Source organism: Barbus barbus, assembly GCF_936440315.1.
Source record: "Barbus barbus genome assembly, chromosome: 37".
Lineage (NCBI taxonomy): Eukaryota > Metazoa > Chordata > Actinopteri > Cypriniformes > Cyprinidae > Barbus > Barbus barbus.
The window spans coordinates 1,032,688-1,059,532 of NC_136715.1; the positions used below are offsets into that span (position 1 = coordinate 1,032,688).

The window sequence follows — 26,845 nt, forward strand, 5'->3', positions numbered from 1 at the left end:
TTGAATATTCAAATAAATGTTTTTAATAAAATATATATATATAATTAATATATATTAATTATATATTTATATATATATAAAAATATATATATTACACAATATTCTTGACATTCACCTTCAGCCTTTCTATTGTGATTTGTAGAATATGTTCAAACATAAGACAAAGTTAAGCTACAATATGTTATTTATTTTATGTAAATCATATTTATGAGTGTTTCTGAAAGAAGTCATTGTGTGTAAAGTGTACATACCTGTTGAACATCGCCATTTCACTTGCATGCTTTCATAAAAAATATTAATTATGAGCATGGTCAACAATGTTTTTGTTTTAATATATATATATATAAAAATCATATTTATTTAAAACTGTTTATGTGAAAAGAATATCACATTAAACAGAGGGTCCAGTTTCTGAGGGATGAGGAACAGTATGAAATATTTCACAGTAAAATTAAAAGTGTCTCAATATCAGAGACGGCATGAAAACACCATCACCAGTATAAAAGGTCATATTTCCACAGATTTAACCAGAATCCAACTAACCGAAGCTAGCAGTGAGAGTGTTTATTTCCTCCGGTCTTCCTGTGAAGAGTGTCATTCTGGGTTCTAGAATCATCTGTCTGATCTGTGCAGGATCACGGAGGTTCATGATGGACTCGAGTGGTTTCTGCGAGAGATCCACATTCATCAGAGTTTCTGTTCAGCTCGTTTCTATGGCTCCATCAGCTCAAGAAGAGTGTCATGTACAACTGGAATCCTGAAACCAGACGCAAATCACATGATCTAAATCACTCGACAAACACAGAATGAGTGGAAAAATGAAATAAAAAGGAATCACAAATCACAGGATCACGTCTGATCAGGTTTTTATACCCACTTGTTGCGTTTCTATTGTTATTTTATAGTATTATTTATATACTAGTACAGTTTTTAATATTTAAGTTTTAATTTTCAGTCATTTTATTTAGGGTTTTTATTATGTTTCAAGGGTTATTTTAGCTTTAAATTTAAATTTTAATATAATTTAGTTCAGTTTTAGTTTTTATTTATATCCGGTTAGTAATTTTAGTGCTTTAAATCAACTCATTTTAGTTAGTTGCCTTTTTTTTTTAGTTTTCATCGAATATTTTATTTTATTTCAGCTTTATTTCTATGTAAAAATACAAAATACAGAGGGATTTAATATTTATTATATTATTAAATAAAATAAAGTAAATGTATTTATTTGAGTTTTTATTTCTTTGCATAATAATTTTAGTGCTTCAAATTAAACTTTATATAACTTTCTATAAAATTTATTTTAGTTTTTTTTCACCTAGTATATATATATATATATATATATATATATATATATATATATATATATATATATGTGTGTGTGTGTGTGTGTGTGTGTGTGTGTGTGTGTGTGTGTGTGTGTGTGTGTGTGTGTGTGTGTGTGTGTGTGTGTGTGTGTGCATATATGCAGTGTTGTGGGTAACGCATTAAAAGTAACGCGAGTTACGTAATAATATTACTTTTTTCAAGCAACTAGTAAATAACGCATTACTTTCTAATTTATAAGAAAATATCTGAGTTACTTTTTTCCCATTTATTGACTAACAATGCGCCGAGTGAACATGCTGTTACTGTAGTCCTAGACTAAATGTGAATATGCATTAATTCATCCCACTCGCAAAAAACAGATTTAGTATTCATCAAAATGAATTAAAACAGTGAAATGCAAACTCAGAATATGACGCAAACTGCAATTAAATATGTTAAACAACACAAATGTATCTAATCCCATTTTATTAACCAATGTCTTTGCTTTGTATGTATGTATGTATGTATATATATATATATATTATTCACATACATATATACATACATATACAGTCACCTTCAACATTTCTCACATTATCACAGTTTATTCGCTATAGTTTAGAAAATGGTACTAAAATATGAGAAGAATATGAGAGTTAAACTGTGTCAGAACAAACTGATCTTGATAAAGTCAGATAACTGATAGAAAGGTTTGTAATGAATTGGGTTGAATAGCTGTCAGATGTTAAATTTAAGAACATAATTAGATAAAACCAATTTAGCTCGACCAATCACCAAGCAATGCTTCATTTAGTTCAGTCTGTGGAGGAAAAACATCACATTAGCAATTAAAGAAAAACACTGAAGCAAAACATGCTCAGCTCAAAGTGTCTGAATCATTTTTGCTCCCAAGTTTTACTGCTAGCCCACTGTATGAAGAAGTTTTGGGTATAATATGTCACAGTTTACTTTATTTTGCTCTCCTCACTTACAGAAATTAACTCTAGTGTCCTGCACCCACTAGTAAAAAAAATATCAAAGATAATATATGGTGTCTGAATAATTTCTGGTTTGACTGTGTGTGTGTGTGTGAGTGAGTGAGTGAGTGTGTGTGTGTATGTATGTATATGTGCATATGTATACACCTGTATATATTTTAGCTTTATTTACAGTCAAAAAATGTTTTACTAGTTTTAGTTAAGAAAAATGACCCGAAAGCAGACACATTTGACTTTTATGTAGATTCTTCACACAATATTTTGCACTAAATCAAAGATTCATGCACCAGGTGTGTGTGTGTGTGTGTACCTCGCTGGCTCCTTTCACACGGCGCGGCGTCCCGCCTCGTTTGCGCTCATGGATGTCCTGCAGTCGTGTGATCAGGAACTTCTTATCCTCGCCCTCCTGAATCAGCAAGAACAGGAAGTGAAGTCATGCTACAGTCACACACACATGATCATACGGTCACATGTTCACATGATTTGCATCTCACATTCTCAATCTGCTCCTGAAGCAGTTCGATGATCTTCCGCTGACCGTCCACCACCTGACTGTGGAAGTAGATCACGATCCTGCAAACACACACAGAAACACCACTGACATCAAACAGAGCAACCAGATCAAACTCAGACTTCTGCATTTTAGATGCGTCTCTTTTATAGTACTGTGATTAAAAGTGATTTGCTAATAGGTTTGAATCTCCAAAAGCACAGAGGGATTTTACAGTAGATAAAAAAATAAATTAATGACATTTATAAATATATTATGGAATGTTGCCATAAAAAAATAAAAGTACAATTAAATGTAAGCATAAAATAAATTAATGAACAAATAAATATATTTTTTATGTAAAATTTCATAAACAAAACAATAAAACAGTGTTTTAACATACTGATGGATTTAACATTAAATAATAAATAAATAAAAGTAAAATGAAAAGTAAAAATAAATAAAATCAATAACCCCCCCTCCTCCAAATAAAAAAAACAGTGTCTCAAAGTATGGAGGGATTTAACAGCAAGTAAATAAAATTATATGTATTTATTAATATATTATGGAAATTTACAATAAAGTAATAAAAGTCAAATGAAACATATTAATGGAAAAATAAATAAATCAAATTTCATGTAAACCTGTCTCCAAAAGAGTGTAGGGATTAAATATTATAAATAAAATCAAATTAAAAAATTATTAATTAAAAATAAAATTAACATGCAATTTTAAAAACATGGAATGTTATAATAAATAAAAGTAAAATGAAATGCACAAATAAAAAAAGTTAATTAAATTAAATATGAAAAAACTATATGTCAAATAAAAAAGACAAAATGGAAATACCATGTGATGAAATCAGAATAAATGCATGAATAACTGTAGTCTCAGATGTTAGTAATCTCACCAATTCTCTACAGTTTCAGGAGATCTCAACAATGACTCAAATTATAATAATATCTCTACATTCCCACTGTAGGTGCCTTACTCAGATTTGAGAAGAACCATCTGAGACAAGTGTAATGGAGAAGTTGGTTCTCCAGAGCGAGAGCAGACTCACAGGAAGATGCCGGCGGACAGGAAGAGGAAGAGGGGGTTCTCCACCAGATAAGTGTGAGCTGAGGCCAGCCAGCGCAGATTAGGGTTCACATCTGCCAGGTCATGAACCCAGATCTTCCCCGCATGGAACATAGTCTTCAGGCCCTGGAACGGACCGCAGCGCTTCGACGGCTGCATCCTGACACACACACACACACACACACACACACCCACACACACACACGACATTCAGAACAAGAGAGAATTTAATACATCCATTTTTCATGTAAACAACAACTACAACTGTAAAAGTGTCTAAAAGTATGGAGGCATTTAACATTAAACAAGATTATTTCTCCCATATTATTATATCCTGACATTTTTAAAAACATCATGGAATATTGCAATAAAAGTAAAAGAACAAATATTAGTATTTATAGCAACTTTAATATTTATGATGCAACTGTTAAAAACATCATGAAATGTTGCAATAAAAACATCAAAGATGTGAGCTTGAGAGGAAGCAGCAATGAAATTAATATGACATTTATAAACATTTTAAAAGAATGAAAGGGTTTAATATTATATAAATGAAATTAAATAGATATAAAATTACATTTTTAAATACATCATAGAATGTTGCAATGTATTTTTTTCATGCAAAACTGTAAAAGTGTCTCCAAAAGTATGGATTTAATATTAAATAAATTAATTAATATTTGATTAAATTATAGAAATGTTGATGAAATGTAAGAATGAAAAAATTAAAAAATTAATAATTTAAATTTTATTTACTGCAACATTAATATATATGATGAAATTTTTAAAAACATCATGAAATGTTGCAATAAAAGTATCAAAGATGTGTGCTTGAGAGGAAGCAGCAAATAAATGAATATGACATTTATAAACATTTTAAAATGTTGCAATAAAGAAATAAAAATAGAAATGTAAGCGAAAATAAATATATAAAGATTACTTTATGTAAAAATAAAATAAAACACTAAAACAGTGTCTCCAAAGAATGAAAGGGTTTAACATTATATTAATGAAATAAATGACATTTTGAAATACATCATAGAATGTTGCAATGTATTGTTTTTTCATGCAAAACTGGAAAGAAAAACTGCAAGTGTCTCCAAAAGTATGGATTTAACTTTAAATAAATGAATGAATATATGATGAAATTAAAAAAAAGAAATGTTGATGAAATGTAAGAATGAATTAATAATTACTGCCACATTAATATAGAGCATATGATGAAATCATTGAATGGAGCACCAGTCACAGATACTCGACACTCACGTCCACATGGTGTAGGTCACACACACAGCGGCCCCAAGGAATGCTGGGAAACACAGCAGTGTGATGAAGATGGTGGTCATCTGAGAGGCGTGCCACGGCTTCCCCGACGCCTGACAGTTCATCTTCAGACTGACCTGCGCCGGACAAAACACAAACACAGCATTTATTCACTGCAACATTCAATAACACATTTAAACTTTCATTATAATATGTGTCCCTGCAGCACAGAAGCAGTCATCAGTAACACAGGTATATCTGTAGAAATAGCCAACAATACATTGTATGGATCAAAATTATACATTTCTCTTTTATGCCAAAAATCATTAGGATATTAAGATCATGTTCCATGAAGATATAGTAAATTTCCTACCGTAAATATATCAAAACTTCATTTTTGATTAGTAATATGCATTGCTAAGAACTTCATTTGAACAACTTTAAAGGAGATTTTCTCAATATTTAGATTTTTTTGCTCCCTCAGATTCCAGATTTTCAAATATTGTCCGATCATAACAAACCAGACATCAATGCAAAGCTTATTTATTCAGCTTTCAGATGATGCATACATCTCAATTTCTAAAAATGTACCCTTATGACTGGTTTTGTGCTCCAGGGTCACAAACTGCTCCATGCAAAAGAGCGCACACTTGTGAATCAGGCTGTTAAATGCCTAAAGAAATGCATAAATCAAACAAACAAACCTTCTTCGTGTAGAAGAGAAAGAGCAGTTTAATGATCTGAACCGCCGGCAGCAGAGGAGAGAATAAGACACCCAGCCTGCAGATGAAACATCACACATCACTGATGGAGAACAGAGGACACTTCTGAGTGCACTCAATGGGAACCAGCGTTACCAGGCCAGAGTCTGTCCGTAGATGAGCTCCAGAACGTTCCTGGCGATATCAAACACGGGCTTCCTCTTCCTCTTCAGAGCCTTCTGAGAAAACAACCTGAGCGAGAGAAGACTCTGTTAATAAACACACTACAAAAAAAGAAAAATTTGAATTTAAAATATTAATATAAAATAAAAATCTGATTTTTTTATATATTTAAAAAAATACAAAAAATTTATCATTTCATAAATTAAAAAGAAAAAAAGAAAAACATTTTAGATAAATTTCAGCCACTGCCTTCATGACAACTTGATTTTTGGGAAAAGAACAGTAAAGAATCAGAACTGTTAGTTCTCTGAGATATTAAAGATTCCCTTAAATTAGCTAATAGTCTTTCCTGCAATAAAAGTCAAATGAAATGCAAGAAAGAATAGATGCTTACATTTCTTTTTAATGTTATTTATTGCAACATTATTATAGGGTACATGAACATTTTTTAAAAACACTGCATTAAAAAAATGAAATCAAAACATTTCAAAACAATGTTGCAATAAATAAAAGTAAAATTCATAAATAACCTCTGAAATTTTAAGATTTCTTTTTTTAAACAGCCCAAGTCTTTCAAAAACAAGACAATTAAAATGATAAAATGATTTTTCTTATAAATTAAATTATAATTTAAAATATGACTACAATGATTAAAAATTGTTAAAAATTAAATAAAAGAATATAATGTTAAGTTTTATTTTTTTAAACAGCCAAATAGCCTTTAAAACAAGACAATAAAAAATTAAATAAAAAACATATACATATACATATATACATAAAATAAAAAGCAGATTTATTTTTGTAAATTAAGTTATAATTTAAAATATGAATGCAATTGTTAAAAAAATGAAAACTTAAATTATTTAAAAAATGTAAGCAAAACAATTTAAAAATATACAATGAAATTTAAAAAAAAAATGTTGATGAAATGTAAGAATGGTAACACTTTACAATAAGGTTCATTAGTTAACAACATTAGTTAACATGATCTAAGATTAAACAATACTTCTACAGCATTTATTAATCTTAGTTAATGTTAATTTCAGCATTTAAAATTAAAATCACATGTTGTGTTTGTTAACATTAGTTAATGCACTGTGAACTAACAATGAACGACTGTATTTTTATTAACTAATATTAACAAAGATGAATAAATACTGTAATAAATGTGTTGATCTTTGTTCATGTTAGTTAATACATTAATTGATGTTAACAAATGACAACTTATTGTAAAGTTTTACCGTAAGAATGAATGAATGTAAAAATTCTACATGGCAAGTAAGCAATTAATGACAACAATGAGCTCCTGGGAATCATTTCTGCTTACCTCCACAGAAACTCTCCGAAGAAGGTGTCCAGCAGCATGAAGATGAAGTCCATCAGGAGGAAACGGTACAGCTCCTGCCCAACGAAACTCTCCCAGCACTGAGCACAGAAACACAAGCATCAGAGATCCTGAGATACAGACACAGCGCTGCAAACACACGACGAGACTCACCTCTAAACCCAGACTGTGAGGATCCGACGCCACGCGGCCCAGCCAATAATAGCACAGCACTCCCAACACGCTCACCTTCAGCAGCAGGTTCCTGTGGGGCACGCCAGACTAAATCAAACATTCAATGCATTTATAACACAAAGGGTTAAACAGTTTGATCAGTGCAACAGACGCTTACTGTTCAAATCCATTTCAAATCTCCATATAGAAACAGATTTTTATGTGATAACAGACCATAAGCTCTGAGACTGTTAGGTTTTTAAATAGCAATAGCCTTTACAGCATCACACTGCAAAAACCTGCTGGACTTTCAATGCAAGAGATGAAGACGTCATTTAAAAATTTTAATAATTTATTGTATTAAAAAAACCATTAAAAATTTAAACAATCCTTCTTTAATGAATTAATTTAAAATGCAAAGATCAATTTTTTTATATAAACTGAAAATTTGAACCAAAAAAAGCATGTAAAAAATTTTTTTAAATATGATTTTATAATATCAAAATTAATAAATGTTAAAATGTCACTTTTTCCCCTAGTTTTTAAATGGCCAATAAAGACAATGTAAAACACAAGACAATTAAAAAAATAAAAAACATATTTAAAATTTAGATTTGAAATTAAATTTAGAATAAAAAAATAAAAGAAAAATGTTTAAGTGAATTAAATTGTCATTTAAAATATTAATATTTTTGTTTGTTTAATAAATGTAAAAAAATAAAACCAAAAAAACCAAACAAATAAAAAATGAGTGCTGTTCAATGATTAATCGCGATTAATGGCATCCAAAATAAAAGTTTAATAATATATGTAGGTGTACTGTGTATATGTATATATTTCAGAGAAAAAAAATCTTTATATAACAAATATATTTATTTACAATATAAATTATATGAATATAAATATAAACATGTAAATATTTTCTAAATATATGCTGTATGTATGTGTATTTATATATATAGATAATAAATATACACAAAACACACACATTATGCAAACAAAAACTTTTATTTTGGATGCGATTAATCGTTTGACAGCAATATAAAAAATATTTCAATAATTAAAAAATATAGTTTTATTTAAAATGAAAAACTAAAAATATATTTTTAATAACTTAAAATGTAAAAGATTAATACAACAATAAATTTAAATTATAAAAATAAAATAAAACTAATTATTTCATAAATGAAACCAAAAACCTTCAACACATTTAAGCCACTTCCTTCGTGACCATTTGTTTGGTTCATGGATCAGAACTCTTATTTGATGATTAATTCACTCCTATGGAGAAAATGAAAGGGAAAAATACTTTGAAAGTGGTCGGCCGTTCTACCTGCTGATGGAGACGTAATTGAGCACACTGGGAGAATCGTACTCCTCCATCCAGGCCACGGTGTTGAAGAATCCGGGCAGGAGCAAGTTAAAGCTGGACACCACGACAGGAACGGCCAACAGACTGGCTTCCTTCAGCAGCGGATCAGACGAGCCGGCGCGAGCGCTTTTACGCAGTTCCTGAGAGAGAGAGACGCGGTAGAAACAGCCGAATCAACAAACACAAACACTGAGAAATTAAATCAGACTGACTGCTGATTACATGATGTTTATAGAGCAAACACTCCAGAACATTCAACAACTAAAACACACACGAGACCTGTGTTATTTGACTATCACTGATATACTATATTTTAATATAGATTTTGTTACAATTTAGATTTTTTTTTTTTGGGAATGATTAGATTTTATTTTTATGTTATTTTTATATTTACTGCTTTGATTTTAATTTTATTTAAAGTTTTAGTAATTTTGTTCTGTTTTTGTCATTTTTTGTTACTTAACCTACACTAAATATAATATATAAAAAATATTTCAGACTCATATACAGCAACATTATATTGACTTCAAAGTTCCCTCGTTTTGGCCAAATCACAGCTTTCCTGTGTTTGTAAATCAGCTCGCAGCGAAATGCAAAATGTGAGCTTGTCTTTCCAGTCTTTCGAATCAATGGATCAAAAAGTGTATGTCGTACCGTGTACATGTATTCAGAGAAGTAATACACAGCTAGCACACATGCTAACGTGCTTCCCAAACACATGATCCACGCCAGCATGTGGATGAAGAGTCGGAAGAGCCGCTGGAGAACAGGGAACTTCAGCGTCTGACGGTTCACCTCCGCCACCAACTCCTGCAAACACAGAGAACAACTGAAGCGTGTGCCATACGTGTGCGTGTCAGACATGGATCTTACGTGTACGTGTGTGTCATACGTGGATCTTACGTGTGTGTCATACATGGATCATACGTGTGCGTGTGTCATACATGGATCATACGTGTGCGTGTGTGTCATACATGGATCATACGTGTGCGTGTGTGTCATATGTGTGTGTGTGTGTGTGTCATACATGGATCATACGTGTGTGTGTGTGTCATAAATGGATCATATGTGTGAGTCATACATGGATCATACGTGTGCGTGTGTGGCATATGTGTGTGTGTGTGTGTCATACATGGATCATACGTGTGTGTGTGTGTGTCATAAATGGATCATACGTGTGCGTGTGTGGCATATGTGTGTGTGTGTGTCATACATGGATCATACGTGTGCGTGTGTGGCATATGTGTGCATGTGTCATACATGGATCATACGGGTGCGTGCGTGTAATACATGGATCATACGGGTGTGTGCGTGTCATACATGGATCGTATGGGTGCATGCGTGTCATACATGGATCATACGGGTGCATGCGTGTCATACATGGATCATACGGGTGTGTGCGTGTCATACATGGATCATACGGGTGTGTGCGTGTCATACATGGATCGTATGGGTGCATGCGTGTCATACATGGATCATACGGGTGCGTGTGTGCCATACATGGATGACATACATGAATCGTACGTGTGCGTGTGTATCATACATGGATCATAAGTGTGCATGTGTGTGTATCATACATGGATCATAAGTGTGTATGTGTGTGTATCATACATGGATCATAAGTGTGTGTGTGTGTGTGTGTGTGTCAGACAAGGATTATACGTGTACATGCGAGTCATATATGGATCATATGTGTGCTGACCTTCAGCTGTGTGCCGATGTTTGCCCGCTGCAGTCTCACTGAGCTTTTCTTAATGACTTTAAAGTCCCATGAGCTGAAGACCTTTATGGCCAACAGGCCTTTAGATTTATCAATGCGGAAACTCTGACCGAACGACTTCGACATGCTGGAAAACAGAAACACAGAGGATCAGAAACACAGAGGATCAGTGCAGCTCATCTGGATTGCAGGTCAAGAACATTATACCAGGGTTATTATAGTTAACTAAAACTGAAATTAAACAAAAAAAAAAAAATCACTTTATAAAAAATTAAATAAAATTTTAACTGAAATATGTAAAAAAAAAAAAACTTATTTACTCAGCTAGTTGCCAAGCTAGTCGTTCTCCTTTAGTTTAGCTCGATGTATTAAAATGACTAAAACTGAAATAAAAATTAATTTGAAAAAATATATAGGATATACTAAAAAAAGACAAAATTATAAAAAATTTATTAAAATTAAACCATAAAATGTAATTATAATAAAAATGAGGATAAACATTAAATGAAATTAAATAAAGAAAAATTCAAACAATTCATAAAACCTACAATAATATCTCAATTAGGGGTGGGCAGTATGACCAAAATTAAGTTTCACTGTATGAATCATTTTATTTCATGGTAACAATATATTTCACGATATAGTTATTTATGTAGTTATTTTGAACATCGAGAAACAGGGCTTTATATGATAAATAAACTCAAATACTTTAGTAATGAAAAGTACTTCACCTTGTTTGAATTTTCTTTTTCTTTTATTTGTTAAATTATTTATTTAGTAAAAACACACTCAACCTATAGATTAACTGCCCCCCGCTGATTGATATTAAATGCAACCTTTAGGTGCGATTAAACTATGTGTGCAGCAGAAACAATCACAAGTGATGGACATGCGTAAACAATGCTTTCAGGAGAGCCTCACCTGTAGACGAGGATGATGCAGGTGATGAAGAAGGCGATGCCGATGGTGAAGAAGTAAACGAGAGGCATGTTATAGGACAGTCCAGAACTATAGGACGTCCCGTTCCTGCTGCCCGTATTTAGCCTTTTATTACTATAATATCCGTAATACAGCACAGAGTGTGAGAAATAACCCTGAGAGAGTGAGAGAGAATCATCTGTGAGAGAGTGAAGCATCTCGCTTACAGCATCAAACTGTTGTGTTTCCAAGTCAAGTTGAACCTACAGTCTAAACGTTTCTTGAGCAGTAAATCAGTATATTATTATGATTTCTGAAGATCATGTGACACTGAAGACTGGAGTAATAATGCTGAAAATACAGCTGCAGATCACAGAAATACATTACAGTTTAACACATATTCACATAGAAAACAGCTGTTTTACATTAGAATAATATTTCACAGTTTTTACTGTATTTGTGATCAAATCTTATTCCAAACTTAACTGCTAGTGAATGTGTGAAAGAGTCACATCTGTGAATCTCAGGGAGTCCTTCACTTGCTTTTTTGCCCTCGATAAGCACAAAATCACTTTCACAGACTTTTACATTAACTGTTCCCTCCTGGTGGAATGACCTGCCCAACTCAATCTGAGAAATGGCTAAAAACACATCTCTTCCATCTTCATTTGACCCTCTAACTCTAGCCCTCTCTATACTAATTCTATTTTATCCGTTTGTTTTTTTATTAAAAAACACTTGACCCTCTAACACTAGCATTCTCTATCCTTTTTCTATTCTTTTGACTTGTTTTATTTTTATATATTAAAAAAAGACACTCTAACACTAGCGTTCCCTATTCCTGTTTTCTTTTTATTTATTATATTTAAAAAAAAAACTTGCGTACTGCGTTAGGCTAACTGAGACCTGTCATAGCACTTGCATGTTGTTGCTATTTTGTTGATTTTGATTGCTTCTCATTTGTGAGTCTCTTTGGATAAAAGCGTCTGCTAAATGCCTAAATGTAAATATGTAATTGTGTGTTTATTAATGCACTTACGGCGCCCGTGAGCACCTCCAGGCCCCATGTGCTCCTGACGGTGATGTTCTGGTCCTGGTCCGGATGCACGATGGCCTGAGGGACCACTAACAGCAAACCCGTGACCAGGAACAGGAAGACATTGAAGAAGAGGAGTGTTCTGAGGAAGATGAAATACGAGAGGACGCCCGTCCCGAAGCGGCCGCTGACACACTTCAGAGCTGTTTGCCACAACTGCAGCGAGGACAGGAACGACAGCCAGCCGTACCAGCCGTGCCTCAGCGCCTGACAGACAATACACCACAGCATCATTAACCTGATCACAAACCACTGAGAGACTACAAACACACCACAGCCTAGGGCTGTGACGATATGGGATTTTTTCTTACCGCGGTGAAACAAATCACGCGGTTTATCGCATCTCCCAACACCCCCCCACCCCCGCGGAAATCTCCAATGACTTTTGATCAAGAACGCATGCAGCTTGTAAATGGACATGGAAATGAATAATAATAAAGTAGTCTTCGTTATTATTAAAATAGCAAATTATATTAACAAGATTAACATAAAATAATATTTATTTCTATAACTTTGTTTTTTCAGCATCTTTTGAGTTTAACAGGAATTATGGAAGTCTTTGTCATCTTTTGTAACCGATTCTTTGTACAATAAATTATTGAAAGAATAACAACCTGAGAAAGCTGCAAAAAAGAACAAGCCGAGCTCAACATGCCCAGCATTGCTTAGTTCAGGTGAGTTGTACTAAACTTTGTTTACTATTTCTTTAGACATTGTTTTTCGGGTAACAGTATGTGGACGTCCAAACACAAATTGTTAAAACTTTGAATAATTCATCGTTTGAAACAGCAAATTATCATTAATATTCTTTAACCAATAATTAGGCTACATTTATAACAACAACCTTTTTTAAAGTGCAACATAAAAGAGGCTTTTTTTTCTGATTTGGCTTTTTCATCCACCCGCTCCCACTATATACCTATTAGTTTTTGTATAAAACAAATTAGTTTTACATTTTGCTGTCAACACAATAGAAGAAGTGTCGCAGAGAAAGAAAAAAAAATACGACATCTGTCATTTAAAATAATAAGCAAAATATGAACAAAACCGTTGGCTTGTAGCCATTGCGAAAAATTTTACATCTCTGAGAAGAATGTCCCGAGTCAGACTTGCCTGATGTGGGTTTCTTATAGGGCTGGGTAAAAACCAATAGATTCTTATTTTTACAGAGCGATATCAATATTTTAGTTTTCAGGTAATGGACAGAACGTTGAAGGACACCTCCCATCCAATATATCGCAATAAGCATTGTGCTTTGGTACTTTTAATAGCATACTCGGAATTCGTGCTCTGCATTTAACCCATCTAACGTGCACACACACAGCAGTGAACACACACACACACACACACACCGTGAACACACACCCGGAGCAGTGGGCAGCCATTTATGCCGCGGCGCCCGGGGGTACGGTGCCTTGCTCAAGGGCACCTCAGTCGTGATATTGAGGGTGGAGAGAGCGCTGGACATTCATTTTACTGTTCTTCAATGTTTAATTTATGTTTGAATAAATTCAAAAAGTTATGACAGTCACCACCACCACCAAAAAAACGAATTGAAGTAGAACTATTATTATGTAATTGTAACTTTATTATTTTAAAAACTGAATTAATTATGCTCTGCCATCCTTATTCTGCTCTGTCACTCATCGATAACCTGTCTGTTCTGTTTGAGGGCCGTATATTTACCGGTTAGCCTGCTCTGAGGACCGTTATGCACATGCTGCGTGCACAGACCCCGCAATAAAATACATGATGCAGAAAGCACTGGTCCGTGCGTGCAGCGCATGCAACAGTCCTGAGCGCAGGCTGTACCAGTGAGCGATAAGAGAGAGTAAAGCGCAGATATGCTGTTCTGAAAGGAGTCGGGAACGTGATATTGTCAGACCGCCTGCTCCCGTTCAAATTACACCAGAGTTGCAGACTGCTACTGCGTTTTATTCAGAATTTAATCCCGCGTCGCAAGAAATCCGGTCATGTCCTGTGGTTCCTGTGGGAGAGCGGCGGGAATGCAGACCTCTAGCTTCCTCCTGCAAATACCTTGCAGAACAAGTGCAGTGATGACCTCAACACCATCTCATTACCGCGGTAATGCAGTTATCGTCACAGCCCTACCACAGCCACAGTTATTTAGCATATTCAGTGGTATATTATTCATAGTTAGTTTATCCTTCTTAATGATATGCTTAATTACAGTCAGGCTAGTTAGATTTAACTAAACATAAAACCTTGAAAAAAAACTGTTTTGTTATTTGAAATGTTAAAAAAATATTTTACAAAATTCTCAATGCTTATTTTAGTTTAGTTTAAGTTGAAGTACTAAAATAACTCAAACTAAATAAACTAAAATTAATAAATACTATGTGTCTTTTATGCCAAAAAATCATTAGGATATTAAGATCATGTTCATGAAGATATTTAGTAAATTTCCTACCGTAAATATATCAAAACCTAATTTTTGATTAGTAATATGCATTGCTAAGAACTTAATTTGAACAACTTTCAAAGCAATTCTCAATATTTTTTTTTATGTTTAATACTAACAGTTTATTTTTGTCCATTTTTACTGTGACATTTTGCAGCATGTCTCACTTTAATGCAAATGTTCAGCTGATGCCAATAAAGCCACACTGAAACTGGACTGAATGTCAGAGAGCTTGCATATCATCTTCAATACTAAAATACATCTGACACAGAGTGTAAATATAAACCATTCAAAACAAACAGCATGCATGATTAACCTCTGACACACTCCACTACACGCCTGTGATACAACACCATAAAACTACCGTTAATACCCTGATACACACACACACACACTCACTCATGCACCCTCACACACTTGCTTGACACACATTTGCATGCACATACTCACACTCACTAGCACAGACACATGCTCAAACACTCACAAGTATGCACTCACTCGCACACAACTGCACATACATGCAAACGCACACACTCAACAAAAACATCAACCACTGACTGAAGGCTGAATCTCAAAAGACACAAAGAAAAAAAACAGCCGCACACTTCATATGACAGATATAGGCTATCTACAGAATTACAAACTACTGTTCTTAAAAAAGTAGCAACTTTGTTGTCATTGTGAAATAAAATAAAAAAAACTTATTTCAGCTAGCTGCCAAGGCAACATTTCTTATTTTAATTTAGTTTAAGCTGAAGTACTAAAACAGCTCAGCATTACTCACAATGATGATGTAATACTTGAGCTGACTGCAGCAGGGAATCTGATTCTGAGACACAGAGTGTTCGGCTTTATTCAACACCAACATCCTGAAAAACACAATATCAGAAGAAAATCAGGAACTCAGAAAACACAAATCTTTCTACGTTTACAGTGAATTAGAGCAAACATACAAAACAAAATAATGCCTTTAGCATGATTTATTACAACAAAACTCTTTAACTGCATACTGTCATAAAACCAGCAGCCAGTAAGTGATTCATTAGTCATTTTAACAATTAATTAAAAAAAGAATCAACTCACATCAGTTGAACTGCACAACTGATGTCTATTTATCGTCTTTGCATTATTTTGTACATTAAAAATACTGTTGAGTCTAATGAATTTCTTTTGTTCTTTAAGATAAACTGTACATTTTGTGTTGCATCACATCGTATTCAGACTCTAAACTAAATATGATTTGTTTTGCTGTATATTCAGCAGCGCTGCAGGACATGTTGAATAGACACAATAGCAGGTGTGGCAGTGTTTATTAGTGTATTTACCTGAGCTCTTTCTTCTCTGCGAGACTCAGCGGCATCGCTCTCAACATACGCACACGATCATTGGCTGACAGATTCTGCAGATTATTGACCAAACGCTCCCTCTTATTCTCTACAAACACACAGAGTCATCACATCAGATCAGCACAACATAGTTAAAGATGTTTCAGGCATTAAATGTGTCCCTGGAGCACAAAAGCAGTCATCAGTAGCACAGGTATATCTGTAGCAATAGACAACAATACATTGTATGGATCAAAATTATACATTTCTCTTTTATGACAAAAATCATTAGGATATTAAGATCATGTTCCATGAAGATATTTTGTAAATATATCAAAACTTCATTTTTGATTAGTAATATGCATTGCTAAGAACTTCATTTGAACAACTTTAAAGGAGATTTTCTCAATATTTAGATTTTTTTGCTCCCTCAGATTCCAGATTTTCTAATAGTTGTATCTCAGCCAAATATTGTCCGATCATAAAAAACCATACATTATTCCAAAAATGTACCCTTATGACTGGCTTTGTGGTCCAGGTAGGGGTGTGCGATATTGACAAAAAAAATAATATCTCAATATTTTCTGGGATTTTATCGATAACAATAATTAACCGATATTTTGCTGAGTGTGTTATTGTGCTGGAATCTTAAGGACTACCGTGGACTGCTGACTCCAAAATTAAGAAATTAATCTTTTCCAATAAGTTTAAATTGATTTTTACCTTTTAATGGGCATTTTAACTTTATCTTTTGAGTCAAATTCTTACATTTAATCAGTGAATTAGAATAATAAGACATTTGGGCTGTTACCAAGCAAATTAAATCAATATCAATAAAATTAATCTTTGCAATGCAGAGGAAACACAGAAGCTGCGTCTGAAGAGGTGTTTAGATGTGTTTACACTGTTTAATGCAGAACATGAATGCATTTAACCTGCAATTACAAATGCATAAATAATGTTTTGATATATTAAACATAAAACGTTGAATACTGATATTCGAAATTATCTAAATAACAAAGAAACTTTAAATGTGAAACTAAACCTGCCAGTAGGTGTCAGGAAGTCACTGTTAATAAGTGATTCATTGCGATTGAACCGAATCATTTAAACGGTTGATTCATTCAGGAACAAATCACCATCATGTTGCTCAGAGACACAAAACAGTGCTGTAGCTGTGTTTGGAATTATTTCTGTTATCGAAATAGAGCAAAAACAGGCAATATGGTGTCTCTTAATTAACTTCTTTGTGTTTTGAACCGTTGTAAAAAATCTGTATTAAATTTGTAATCATGGCAATTTTTGGCACTCTCTGTGAGATATTGATTAACTATATGAAATGATATAAATATATAAATTTTCGGTCTGTTTTTGCAAAATACTGATAATGTCAAATCGCACATCATTAAAACAACAATTACGATATTATTGCAGACGATATATAATCGCACACCCCTAGGTCCAGAGTCACATATGTGATTTCAGTCCTTTCACCTTCTTCCTCAAAGCCTGCTCCGTCCGACTCCATGCGGTACCCGCGGATGCTGGGCCGTGCGGATCGAGGGAAGTGCTGGATGGAGGGTCTGCTCTGCCTGCGTCTGCGCAGCTGCATGGTGCGGTTGCAGTACTGAGAGATGATCGCGCCACGACTGCGACCTAATCAAAGAGATTAAACTGAGATCATCTGGAGACATCAGCGAGCCATCAAGAGGAAGAGACACAAGCTGTACAGGAAACCTGATTTTAATCATAACAAACAACATCTGAGGTTTCTCACCAGAAATGAAGATGAAAGACCGAGTCAAGAAATGGCTACACAGCAAAGATATTTCAAAATGCATTAGGAAATATCCTCATATATTACAAATTAAAAAGCAAAAAAAGTTTCAGTGAATGTGTAAAATATTTTATATATTTTTATGCATTCATTGAAATGTATAGTTTTTATTTTTATATTTTCCATTTTAATTTAAGTTTGAGCAATTTTGTTGCGTTTTTGTAATTTTATTAGTTTTGGTGTTTTTTTAAAATATGTCTAAAATTTTGTATTTATATTTATTAGTGCTGTCAAATGATTAATCACGATTAACCGGATCCTAAATAAAAGTTTTTGTTTACATAATAAATATACACAGCACACACATATATATTATGTAAATACAAATACACACACATACATATATATTTAGAAAATATTTACATGTATATATTTCTATTAATATATTTTATATTGTATATAAATATATTTAATATATAAACATAACATATTTGCATAAATATATACATGCATGTGTTTCTATTTATATATACATAATATACACGATGCACACATTTATTATGTAAACAAATACATTTATTTTGGATGTGATTAATTGCGATTAATCGTTTGACAGCACTTATTAACTTGCCTGGTTAAATAAAGGTTATATAAAAAAATAAAACTAATATTTATTTATATTATTTACTATTATAATTTATATTTATTTCAGGTTTAGATTGGGTTATTTTAGAACATCAAGTTAAACCAAATTATAACAAGAATTTGTTTTTTTTTAGAATTTTTGATTTATTATTTATTTCAAATGATGTATTTTTTATTGTTTTAGTTTTAGTTAAAGCTGCAGTCTGTAACTTTTCTAACTTTTCATTACAGATAGCCTGGGATTACACAAGATTTGTATTTTAAAGAAAACCAGTTTGAAGGGAGCATAATTTGCTTTTTGGGTTAAAATTGTTTTTTTATTAATATGAAATTCGAATGGTATGACAATTAAACATTAGATGTAAAGAAATTTTAATCTATATACACACAATCTATATATCACACAATGCTGATGTTGTTAATATTAACAATTTGAGAACAAAGTATAACAATAATATGCACGGTTTGATGTGATATGAGCTAATTAAACAATCGTTAGATTTAATTACCATTGGTAGCACGATTTATTGTAATGAATGTTTTCCCTCAGTTGCTCAGAACAAATGTGGCAGAATTGTTACGTACTTGTACCGATGACAATATTCAACGTAATGAAGATAATTGTGCAAATAACAAACAGAGATGGTAAAATTTAAATATTAAAACCCTGGTCCGGGGCCCACTGACTTAAAATAAGACAAAACAAGCATTAAAACAAACTAAAATAACTAAAAATGAAGTTATTACTTATTTTCTTACTATTTTCCAGAGTGTATGAGTGCATCGTGAACTGGAATTTCAAACGGTGTATTTTTGTTGCTTAGATGCTTTGAAAGCAGCATTGCAAAATAATCAAATAAATCTAGAAGAACTCCAGCCATTGATGACAGACATCTGTGATCCACCGGATCAAGAGCGACACTGAAAAGGTGAATCAAACACACACTGACCGATGGTGCGGCTGGGCATGGAGGACAGGACTTTGAGCGTGTCAGATGACCAGCGTTCTCCAATCAGATGATCCGTCTGCTGCGGCGCATCGCTGTCTGACCGCTGGTACACCGGAGCCTCCAGATACTCAACGTCATCTGAAACACAAACAGCTCTGTCAGATTCCTGTCTGATGTCACTTCCTGTCTTGACCAGAGAGAGCTGCGGTGTGATCTGACCTCTGTTCTCCTCCTCCAGGTCAAACGAGGTCATCTCTATGACATCATGAAGGTCGTGACTCTGTTCGTGGATCAGCTGACTGAATGAATCATGAACCCCTTCCTCATCTGCTGGACTCCTGATGCACAAAGATCACAGAATGCTCACCCAGGCTGCATTTACATGATCAAAAATACAGTAAACAAATGTGAAATATTATTGCAATTTAAAATAGTTGTTTTATTTATTTTATTAGGAGTGCAAAACATACAATATAGGTGAACACAAAACACAAAAAAAGCAAAGAACAGTAATGAAAACAAACAGGAATGACAATCTGAATAATAGTTGTAGTATTTAAGTAGTATTAATGAGAATGAAAATGAGCTTTATTGGCCAAGTATGTTTACACATACAAGGAATTTGTTGTAGTAACATGCATAATAATAATAATAATAAAGATGGTGATGATAACAATATTCTGTGATGACGGCAACAGTAATATCAATAATAATAATATTCGGCTCTGGGACGTCTGATATGTACAAGTTTTCACAGAGTGATTGTTCTATATCTAGCCATATGATGTCTGGCTGAGTGGGGTGAGTCCATTTATACATGTATTGAAGTTGGTTTGATGATGGAGTCTAAAGATTTGAACCAAGCGAGAGTAGGTTGGGTTGGGATCATTGAGAAGAAGTAGTTTATTTTTGGGAGTACTGTCATTTTGATTTGAGCTATTCTGCCCTGGATGGAAAGTGGTAAATTGAGCCAGCGGTGAAGGTCGTCTTCTAATGTTTTCAGTCAAGAAGTGAAGTTGAGTCCAGTCAGCTCTGACAGCCTGGACAACCTTAACGCCTAAATAAGTGATGTGACCTGTGCATAGAGGAATGGGTGATATCTGGGCGGCCATATCCCATTTGGTTTGATGTAGTGGAAGAATTGAGGATTTACTCCAATTAATCTGAGATTGTAGAGTATGAATCAATGGTTTTAGATATTTCTAGCAGAGATGATTGAGGATTTTGCAAAAAGAGTAAAATGTCATCAGCATATAAACTAATCTTATGTTGTGCTTGGGGTGTGTGGATTCCTCTGATGAGTGGGTTCTGGCGGACGGCTGCTGCTAAGGGTTCAATGAAGATGGTGAATAAAGAAGGAGAGAGTGGGCATCCTTGCCTGGTCCTCCTGTGCAGTGTGAAGCTTTGTGATGTTAGTCCATTGGTGGTGACTGTGGCAGAAGGTATTGTGTATAAAATCTTGATCCAATTAATAAATGACTCCCCAAATCCAAATTTTTGTAATATGGTGAATAACAATAAAAGCTTTTACTGCATCTAAAGTGATTATAATGGTCTTTTCCTGTTGTAGTGATGAATAATGGATTAAATCATATAGTCTTGGATGCCTGCCTACCTTTGATGAAACCGGTCTGGTCTGGCTGGATTATAAATGGGATAATTTTTTCAATTCTATGTGCAAGAACTTTACTGATTATTTTGATGTCTACGTTGATCAAAATACTTGTTACTTGAAGCTTTTATGTACAATGCATTATAAAGCTATTCATAACACACATTGTAATGCATTATATCTTTTCATAATTGTAACCAAATTTAAAATGCATTCTAATATTTTCAGATTCCTTGTTGACTGCCATGTGTTTTACTCTACATTTAGTTATTTAGACCTCGCTTTTATCCAAAGTACATTACAAAGTTTTAATGCTTTATACATTTAAAAAGTGTAACAATGGATAGATAAGTATTATAATGTATTACAGCGGTTATGATTACTCATAAGATCGTACAATGAATTGCATTATGAGGCAGAATTAAAACATTTTTATAATGCATTATATATAAAGGCTTTAAGTGAAGTGTTTCTGAAATCTTTTAAATGTCTTTAATGCGACTTTTGATAAAGTTAATGCGTCCTTGATGAATAAAAGCATTAATTTCAGGGGGGAGCGGACTTACTGACCACAAACATTTGAACAGTAGTGTATATTCATTTTTAATCAGCTAAAACAGAAATCTATCCATAAACAATGTGCTGCTTGAAGCAACAAAAAAGATGTTTATGATGACTCAGTAATGACATGAACGGTATTACACACACCCACATACACAGAGCAAACACAACCAGAACACACAGGAAGTGCAGATGAAGAAATAAAAACAGTAAAGAGTTACTTACTCGAAATCAGTGACCAGATCAGAGTCAAAACTGACCCTGCCGGCCATGATTTGGTGCTGCGCTCACAGACGCTCGCGAGGAAACTCCGGCCCGATCCTCGTCATCCTGCGGCTAAACTCCACAGACAGAAGGAATGTCAGGGATCCGAGCTCTTATCGTGTTCAAACCTGTCTGAGATCACAGACACACACGCTTTATGGAGATCTGAAGGTGTGTCAGAGTCACAAGAGGAAGAAACAACACTTTATCAGCCCTGATAACACAACCAGAGATCCCTGTATTAAAACTTTCATTTTGATACTTCTTTCTGCTGAAGGAAATACTAAACACTTTCAGAAAACACTGACAAAATCTCAAGTTTGAGCCAGGGGAGTTCGACTGATTTGACAAGGAATGACCCAATTCTGTGTTGGATCAGGAAATTAGACACATTTACATGCAAGAGAGAGCTTTTATTATTTGCTGGTTTATTACAGAGTCAGTTTGCCTTAAAGCTGGCAGAGATTCACTTCAGAACAGCTACAGACCTGACTGAATAAAATTAAAAACATATATGCGTCTGCGACTTTAATCATGATTTTAATGCAAACCATCTGATCCATGAACACTAGCCTATAGCAAAACCAGCTGCTGGCCCTTTAAAACTGCACATAAACACACACACACACACACAGAATACATTAACAAAGAGACTTTATCAAACAACACCAATCACACTCATGAGAACAGACAGAGAATGATTGAAAATTTCACAATAAAAACACTTGTGTAATGATTTACAAACACAAACACTGAACTCATGAAGAAAACGGGAAGCAGAGTGTGTGTGTGTGTGTGTGTGTGTAAGATGGGTGGAGGTGTGTTTTCCTGGCACTGACATCACTGTGGTCAGAAAAAGCTTTCCATTAAACATCTTAAACCAATCACACACACACACACTTTATCAACCACAAACTCCTGAAACCATGCTTCATCAGAATCTGCTGATAACTTTCTATTCTTTCTGTTTTTTAACTCCAGTTCAATTCAGTTTCATTGTTGATTAACTTCGTAACACTGACACTGTTACTAAACTGAATTGAATGGGTCTGAATAGTGACACAATGATCTTCTGCAGAGCTGCTTTACAGCTGAAACTGAAGTTGGTCATAATTGACAAATTTTGCATTATTAACAGTTATTTTAGTATTTGAAGCTGATCTGTATTGCATAAAGCGTTATATAAATAAACATGACTATAGCAAACAGGATGCAGAACAGCAGAGCACTTCATAATGCCATTGCCTGCTGAATTTCCGTGAATTGTAATTCAGTTAACTCCAAAAACTGGAAAAAGCTCTTTCTCTCATGGGTTTTAGGACCACAAACTGACCAGCGATGGGTTACGGTTATAGTTAAGCCTATTAAATATGACCAGCTCAAAACTCCACAACACAGAAAACTAAACAGCTCTATTCTGAGCCACACCACATCTGATGCACACTACTCATCCAGATGAAGATCACAGCTTTGATTCTGAATACAAGTCGCTAAAACATCAGCCAAATGCATGAATGTAAATTAAAGACAGCTGTTGAATTGTGTGTTTTTGACATCCTGAATATGAGTGTGGGAGTGTTGTGAAGGGATACGACCCTCTAGGGGACTAAAACACAATTTGAAACACGTCCAAGGGAGGGGGTTTATATAAGATGCGGCCATTGTGTGAGAACAGCAAAGAAAAGTGCTGAACTAGAAACAGAGCTCAGATTACATTGGCACATCTGGAACTAGAGCAAAAGTGAAGAACCAGCCGATCCTGTACGGTCATGTTAGAGCAAAACAACTCTTTTCTCTGAGAGTTTTGTCCAGTTCATAGCCATCTGGAAAACATAGCGGCTGAAAGAGCAGAACCGAAATCTCCAGAAATACTCAGAGAATCAGAGACACAACAGGCTCGTTCTGTTTCGTGTCCCAGCGCATGACAAATGACATAATATCTGCCAGAATTCACTCAAAATACAACACAATCGCACCCTTTCACATTTCAGATGAATTGCATTCTGATGTCATTCTCATAAATATCAGATTCTCATTCAAATTCATGACAAGTACAACTGAACTGCTGTTTCTGAGCTCCCTACACATCACGTCTGTGCATCATACATTGCTCTATGATAACCCAGGATTATTCTGGTGCGGACGAAGTCTGCTACACAAACACCAGGATTTGAGACACAGCCAATGCATTGATCAGTTGGCACTAAAGCAAAAAGTACCATGGTTTTACCACATTTTGGTCATTTGCATGCTTTTTTGTAAACGTAGTCTGACAATATTATTATTATCATTCAAATTCATTACAAATCTGTGACAAATATTATTTTGAACTTTAACTTTCTGGCTGTTTCAAAACCTAGTGTGCTCCCTACCTAGACATCACATCTGTGCATCATACAATCCAAAGTACCTCAGATACAGAGTCTGAGGTTTATTGAAACACAGCCAATAAATCAATCAGTTTGGGTTGAAGACACTAACAAAACAGAAGCAAAAAGTACGATTGTTTTACCATGGAAATATCATGTTTTTGTAAAGATTCAATGACATTACCATGATAAATCCTCATTCAAATTCACTACAAATATGAAATAAAGTTTCAAATCCTAGTATGCTCCCTACATAGGCAATATGTCTGTGCATCATAGAAATGCAAAAGAGTAGTAAAAAGTACCATGTTTTGGTCAAATCTGAAATCTGCAATAAATTGAACTGTAACCAAACTTCATGGTTGTTTCAAACCTAGTGAGCTCCCAAACCCCTCTATAGTAACACTTCTGATATAGAGTCGAACACTATCGTTAGGATTTAAGCCACAGCCAATAAATCAATCAGTTTGGGTTGAAGACAAAATAGAAGCGAAAAATAAAATGTTTTGGACAAGTACCATGGAAATATCATGTTTTTTGTAAAGGTACAAAACGACAACACCATGGTATTTTTAAGTAAGTTACCGTGATGCTCATTCAGTATGGTTTCATATTTGTTCTCCAGGTTTCACATGTCTAGTGTTTGATTATTCAGTTCCCTGTAAACACTAAACATGTGACAAACCTGATTTTGAGGCTAAACTGAGGAGATTTTATTGTTTTACACCTGCCGAAGTTCAAACCGAACTGTTCAAACGCGCTCGTTTCCGCTCATCAACTTTTTCACGATAGTTTCTCTTCAAAACTCTATTAAATCTCTGGTTGTCGTAAATAAATAAAGTAATCTGTAACTCACCGCTGAACTCGGTGGATACTCCTCCGACAAACTTCTAATGACACCACATCCGAGTCAGTTCAGAGAATCGGTTCGTTCTTCCACAGCTTCGCGCGCTGTTCGCGAATTGGTTCAAATGAATCATCTAAAAGAACAGGTTCGAATAGTTTGAATCGTTAACTAGGACTGAGTCACTTTAGTTTCCGCAGGGGGGTAAATTATTTATCACCTCATTAAACACGCTAAATACTTTCTATGATATTTTAGTGTTCACATAAAGTGTTAAATCAGTATTATGTGAACATTTTAGCGTGAACAGCAATAAACTTAATTACACACAAAAGTTTGAACTACCTCAGTAATTTCTCAGTAATTTCTCAGTAATGGTATGAACCGATTCATTTGAACCTTTGGCTTCAGTCAAAACACATCAAAACAAACCATCACTTAAAAGTGTCCCCACATAAATCAAAGACTAAATGTGACTCTGGACCAACAAACTAGTCATAAGGAGTACATTTTTTTGAAAATGAGATGTATACATCATCTGAGAGCTGAATAAATAATCTTTCCATTGATGTATGGAAATTTACTAAATATCTTCATGGAACATGATCTTAATATCCTAATGATTTTTGTCATAAAAGAGAAATGTATAATTGTGATCCATACAGTGTATTGTTGTCTATTGCTACAGATATACCTGTGTTACTCATGACTGCTTTTGTGCTGCAGGGTCACATGTGTTCTAAGACTTCCTGAATAACAAAGAAGTTTTATGCAAAAAAATCTCCCCGTTATGAAGTTGTCAATCTGAGTAAATATAAAACAGAACTGTACCTGCTGGCTGCTTCAGTTCCGTTCAGGTCTGTGGTCTGTTATTATTACTCATCTGTGTCTCTGTCAGAGTTTATTGTTCGTCGATGCTGATGGAGGAAGTTGATTCTCAGATGACAGACGGAAGATGTGTGTGAAACAGCTCTTCTCCAGAATGTGGTTTAGTTTATTGCTCAAGATTGTTTGTGTGACATGACATTCTTTAGTAATTACATCAAGATGCAGCTTTTCCATAAACGCAATAAAATCAACCACAAACCACCATAATCATGCAACATAATAGCACTTAATAGCTCACGACAGAAAAAATAATGCATGTTTATTAGTTTAGCTACATTAAGAGATTGGATCAGAAAAACATGATGATTCTCCAGTACAAATATCTAAACTTTAATAAAAATCAAGACGTTTAAGTCTAAATAAATTTAGATGATAAGTGCATTTATAACATTTGATCAATAATAACGTCAGCATGCCGCTCGCAACACCAAGGTCATGGATTCGATTCCCAGGGAATGAACTGATCAAATGTAGACTTTACATTCACTCTTATTGGCTTTGGATAAAAGCATCTGCCAAATGCATGAAACGTTGAACTAAATATACATTTTTATAGGTTGCTAG

At 34.1% G+C, this 26,845-nt stretch overlaps 1 protein-coding gene across 2 annotated transcripts; it reads right to left on the reverse strand.

The window, feature by feature from the left end:
- Nucleotides 1-118: 118 nt before the first annotated feature.
- LOC306857124 (transmembrane channel-like protein 6) lies at nucleotides 119-26,255 on the reverse strand. Of its 2 annotated transcripts, XM_079396830.1 has the most exons (22): nucleotides 26,225-26,255; nucleotides 25,406-25,529; nucleotides 22,142-22,312; nucleotides 19,963-20,081; nucleotides 19,744-19,881; nucleotides 17,866-18,027; nucleotides 16,372-16,480; nucleotides 15,831-15,915; nucleotides 12,568-12,831; nucleotides 11,532-11,704; nucleotides 10,593-10,737; nucleotides 9,545-9,700; nucleotides 8,852-9,030; nucleotides 7,519-7,609; nucleotides 7,348-7,445; nucleotides 5,994-6,089; nucleotides 5,841-5,916; nucleotides 5,140-5,273; nucleotides 3,857-4,033; nucleotides 2,798-2,876; nucleotides 2,614-2,709; nucleotides 119-757 (listed from the first exon to the last, which is right to left on the reverse strand). In XM_079396830.1, exons 3-22 carry the CDS (start codon nucleotides 22,186-22,188, stop codon nucleotides 740-742), a joined length of 2,442 nt encoding a protein of 813 aa, XP_079252956.1. In that variant the 5' UTR covers nucleotides 22,189-22,312; nucleotides 25,406-25,529; nucleotides 26,225-26,255; the 3' UTR covers nucleotides 119-739. The 2 variants fall into 2 exon arrangements, with proteins under 2 accessions (XP_079252956.1, XP_079252957.1); XM_079396831.1 differs by lacking the exons at nucleotides 25,406-25,529; nucleotides 26,225-26,255 and having other exon boundaries at nucleotides 19,963-20,115; nucleotides 22,142-22,151.
- Nucleotides 26,256-26,845: the final 590 nt, after the last annotated feature.

Coding starts and splice junctions, on each gene's coding strand:
- LOC306857124 (XM_079396830.1), bottom strand. CDS start 22,188: ATGGCCGGCAGGGTCAGTTTTGACTCTGATCTGGTCACTGATTTCGA. Junction 15,916..16,371: donor GCAGAGAAGAAAGAGCTCAG/GTAAATACACTA, acceptor TGTGTTTTTCAG/GATGTTGGTGTTGAATAAAG. Junction 7,446..7,518: donor CTCACAGTCTGGGTTTAGAG/GTGAGTCTCGTC, acceptor TTCTGTGCTCAG/TGCTGGGAGAGTTTCGTTGG.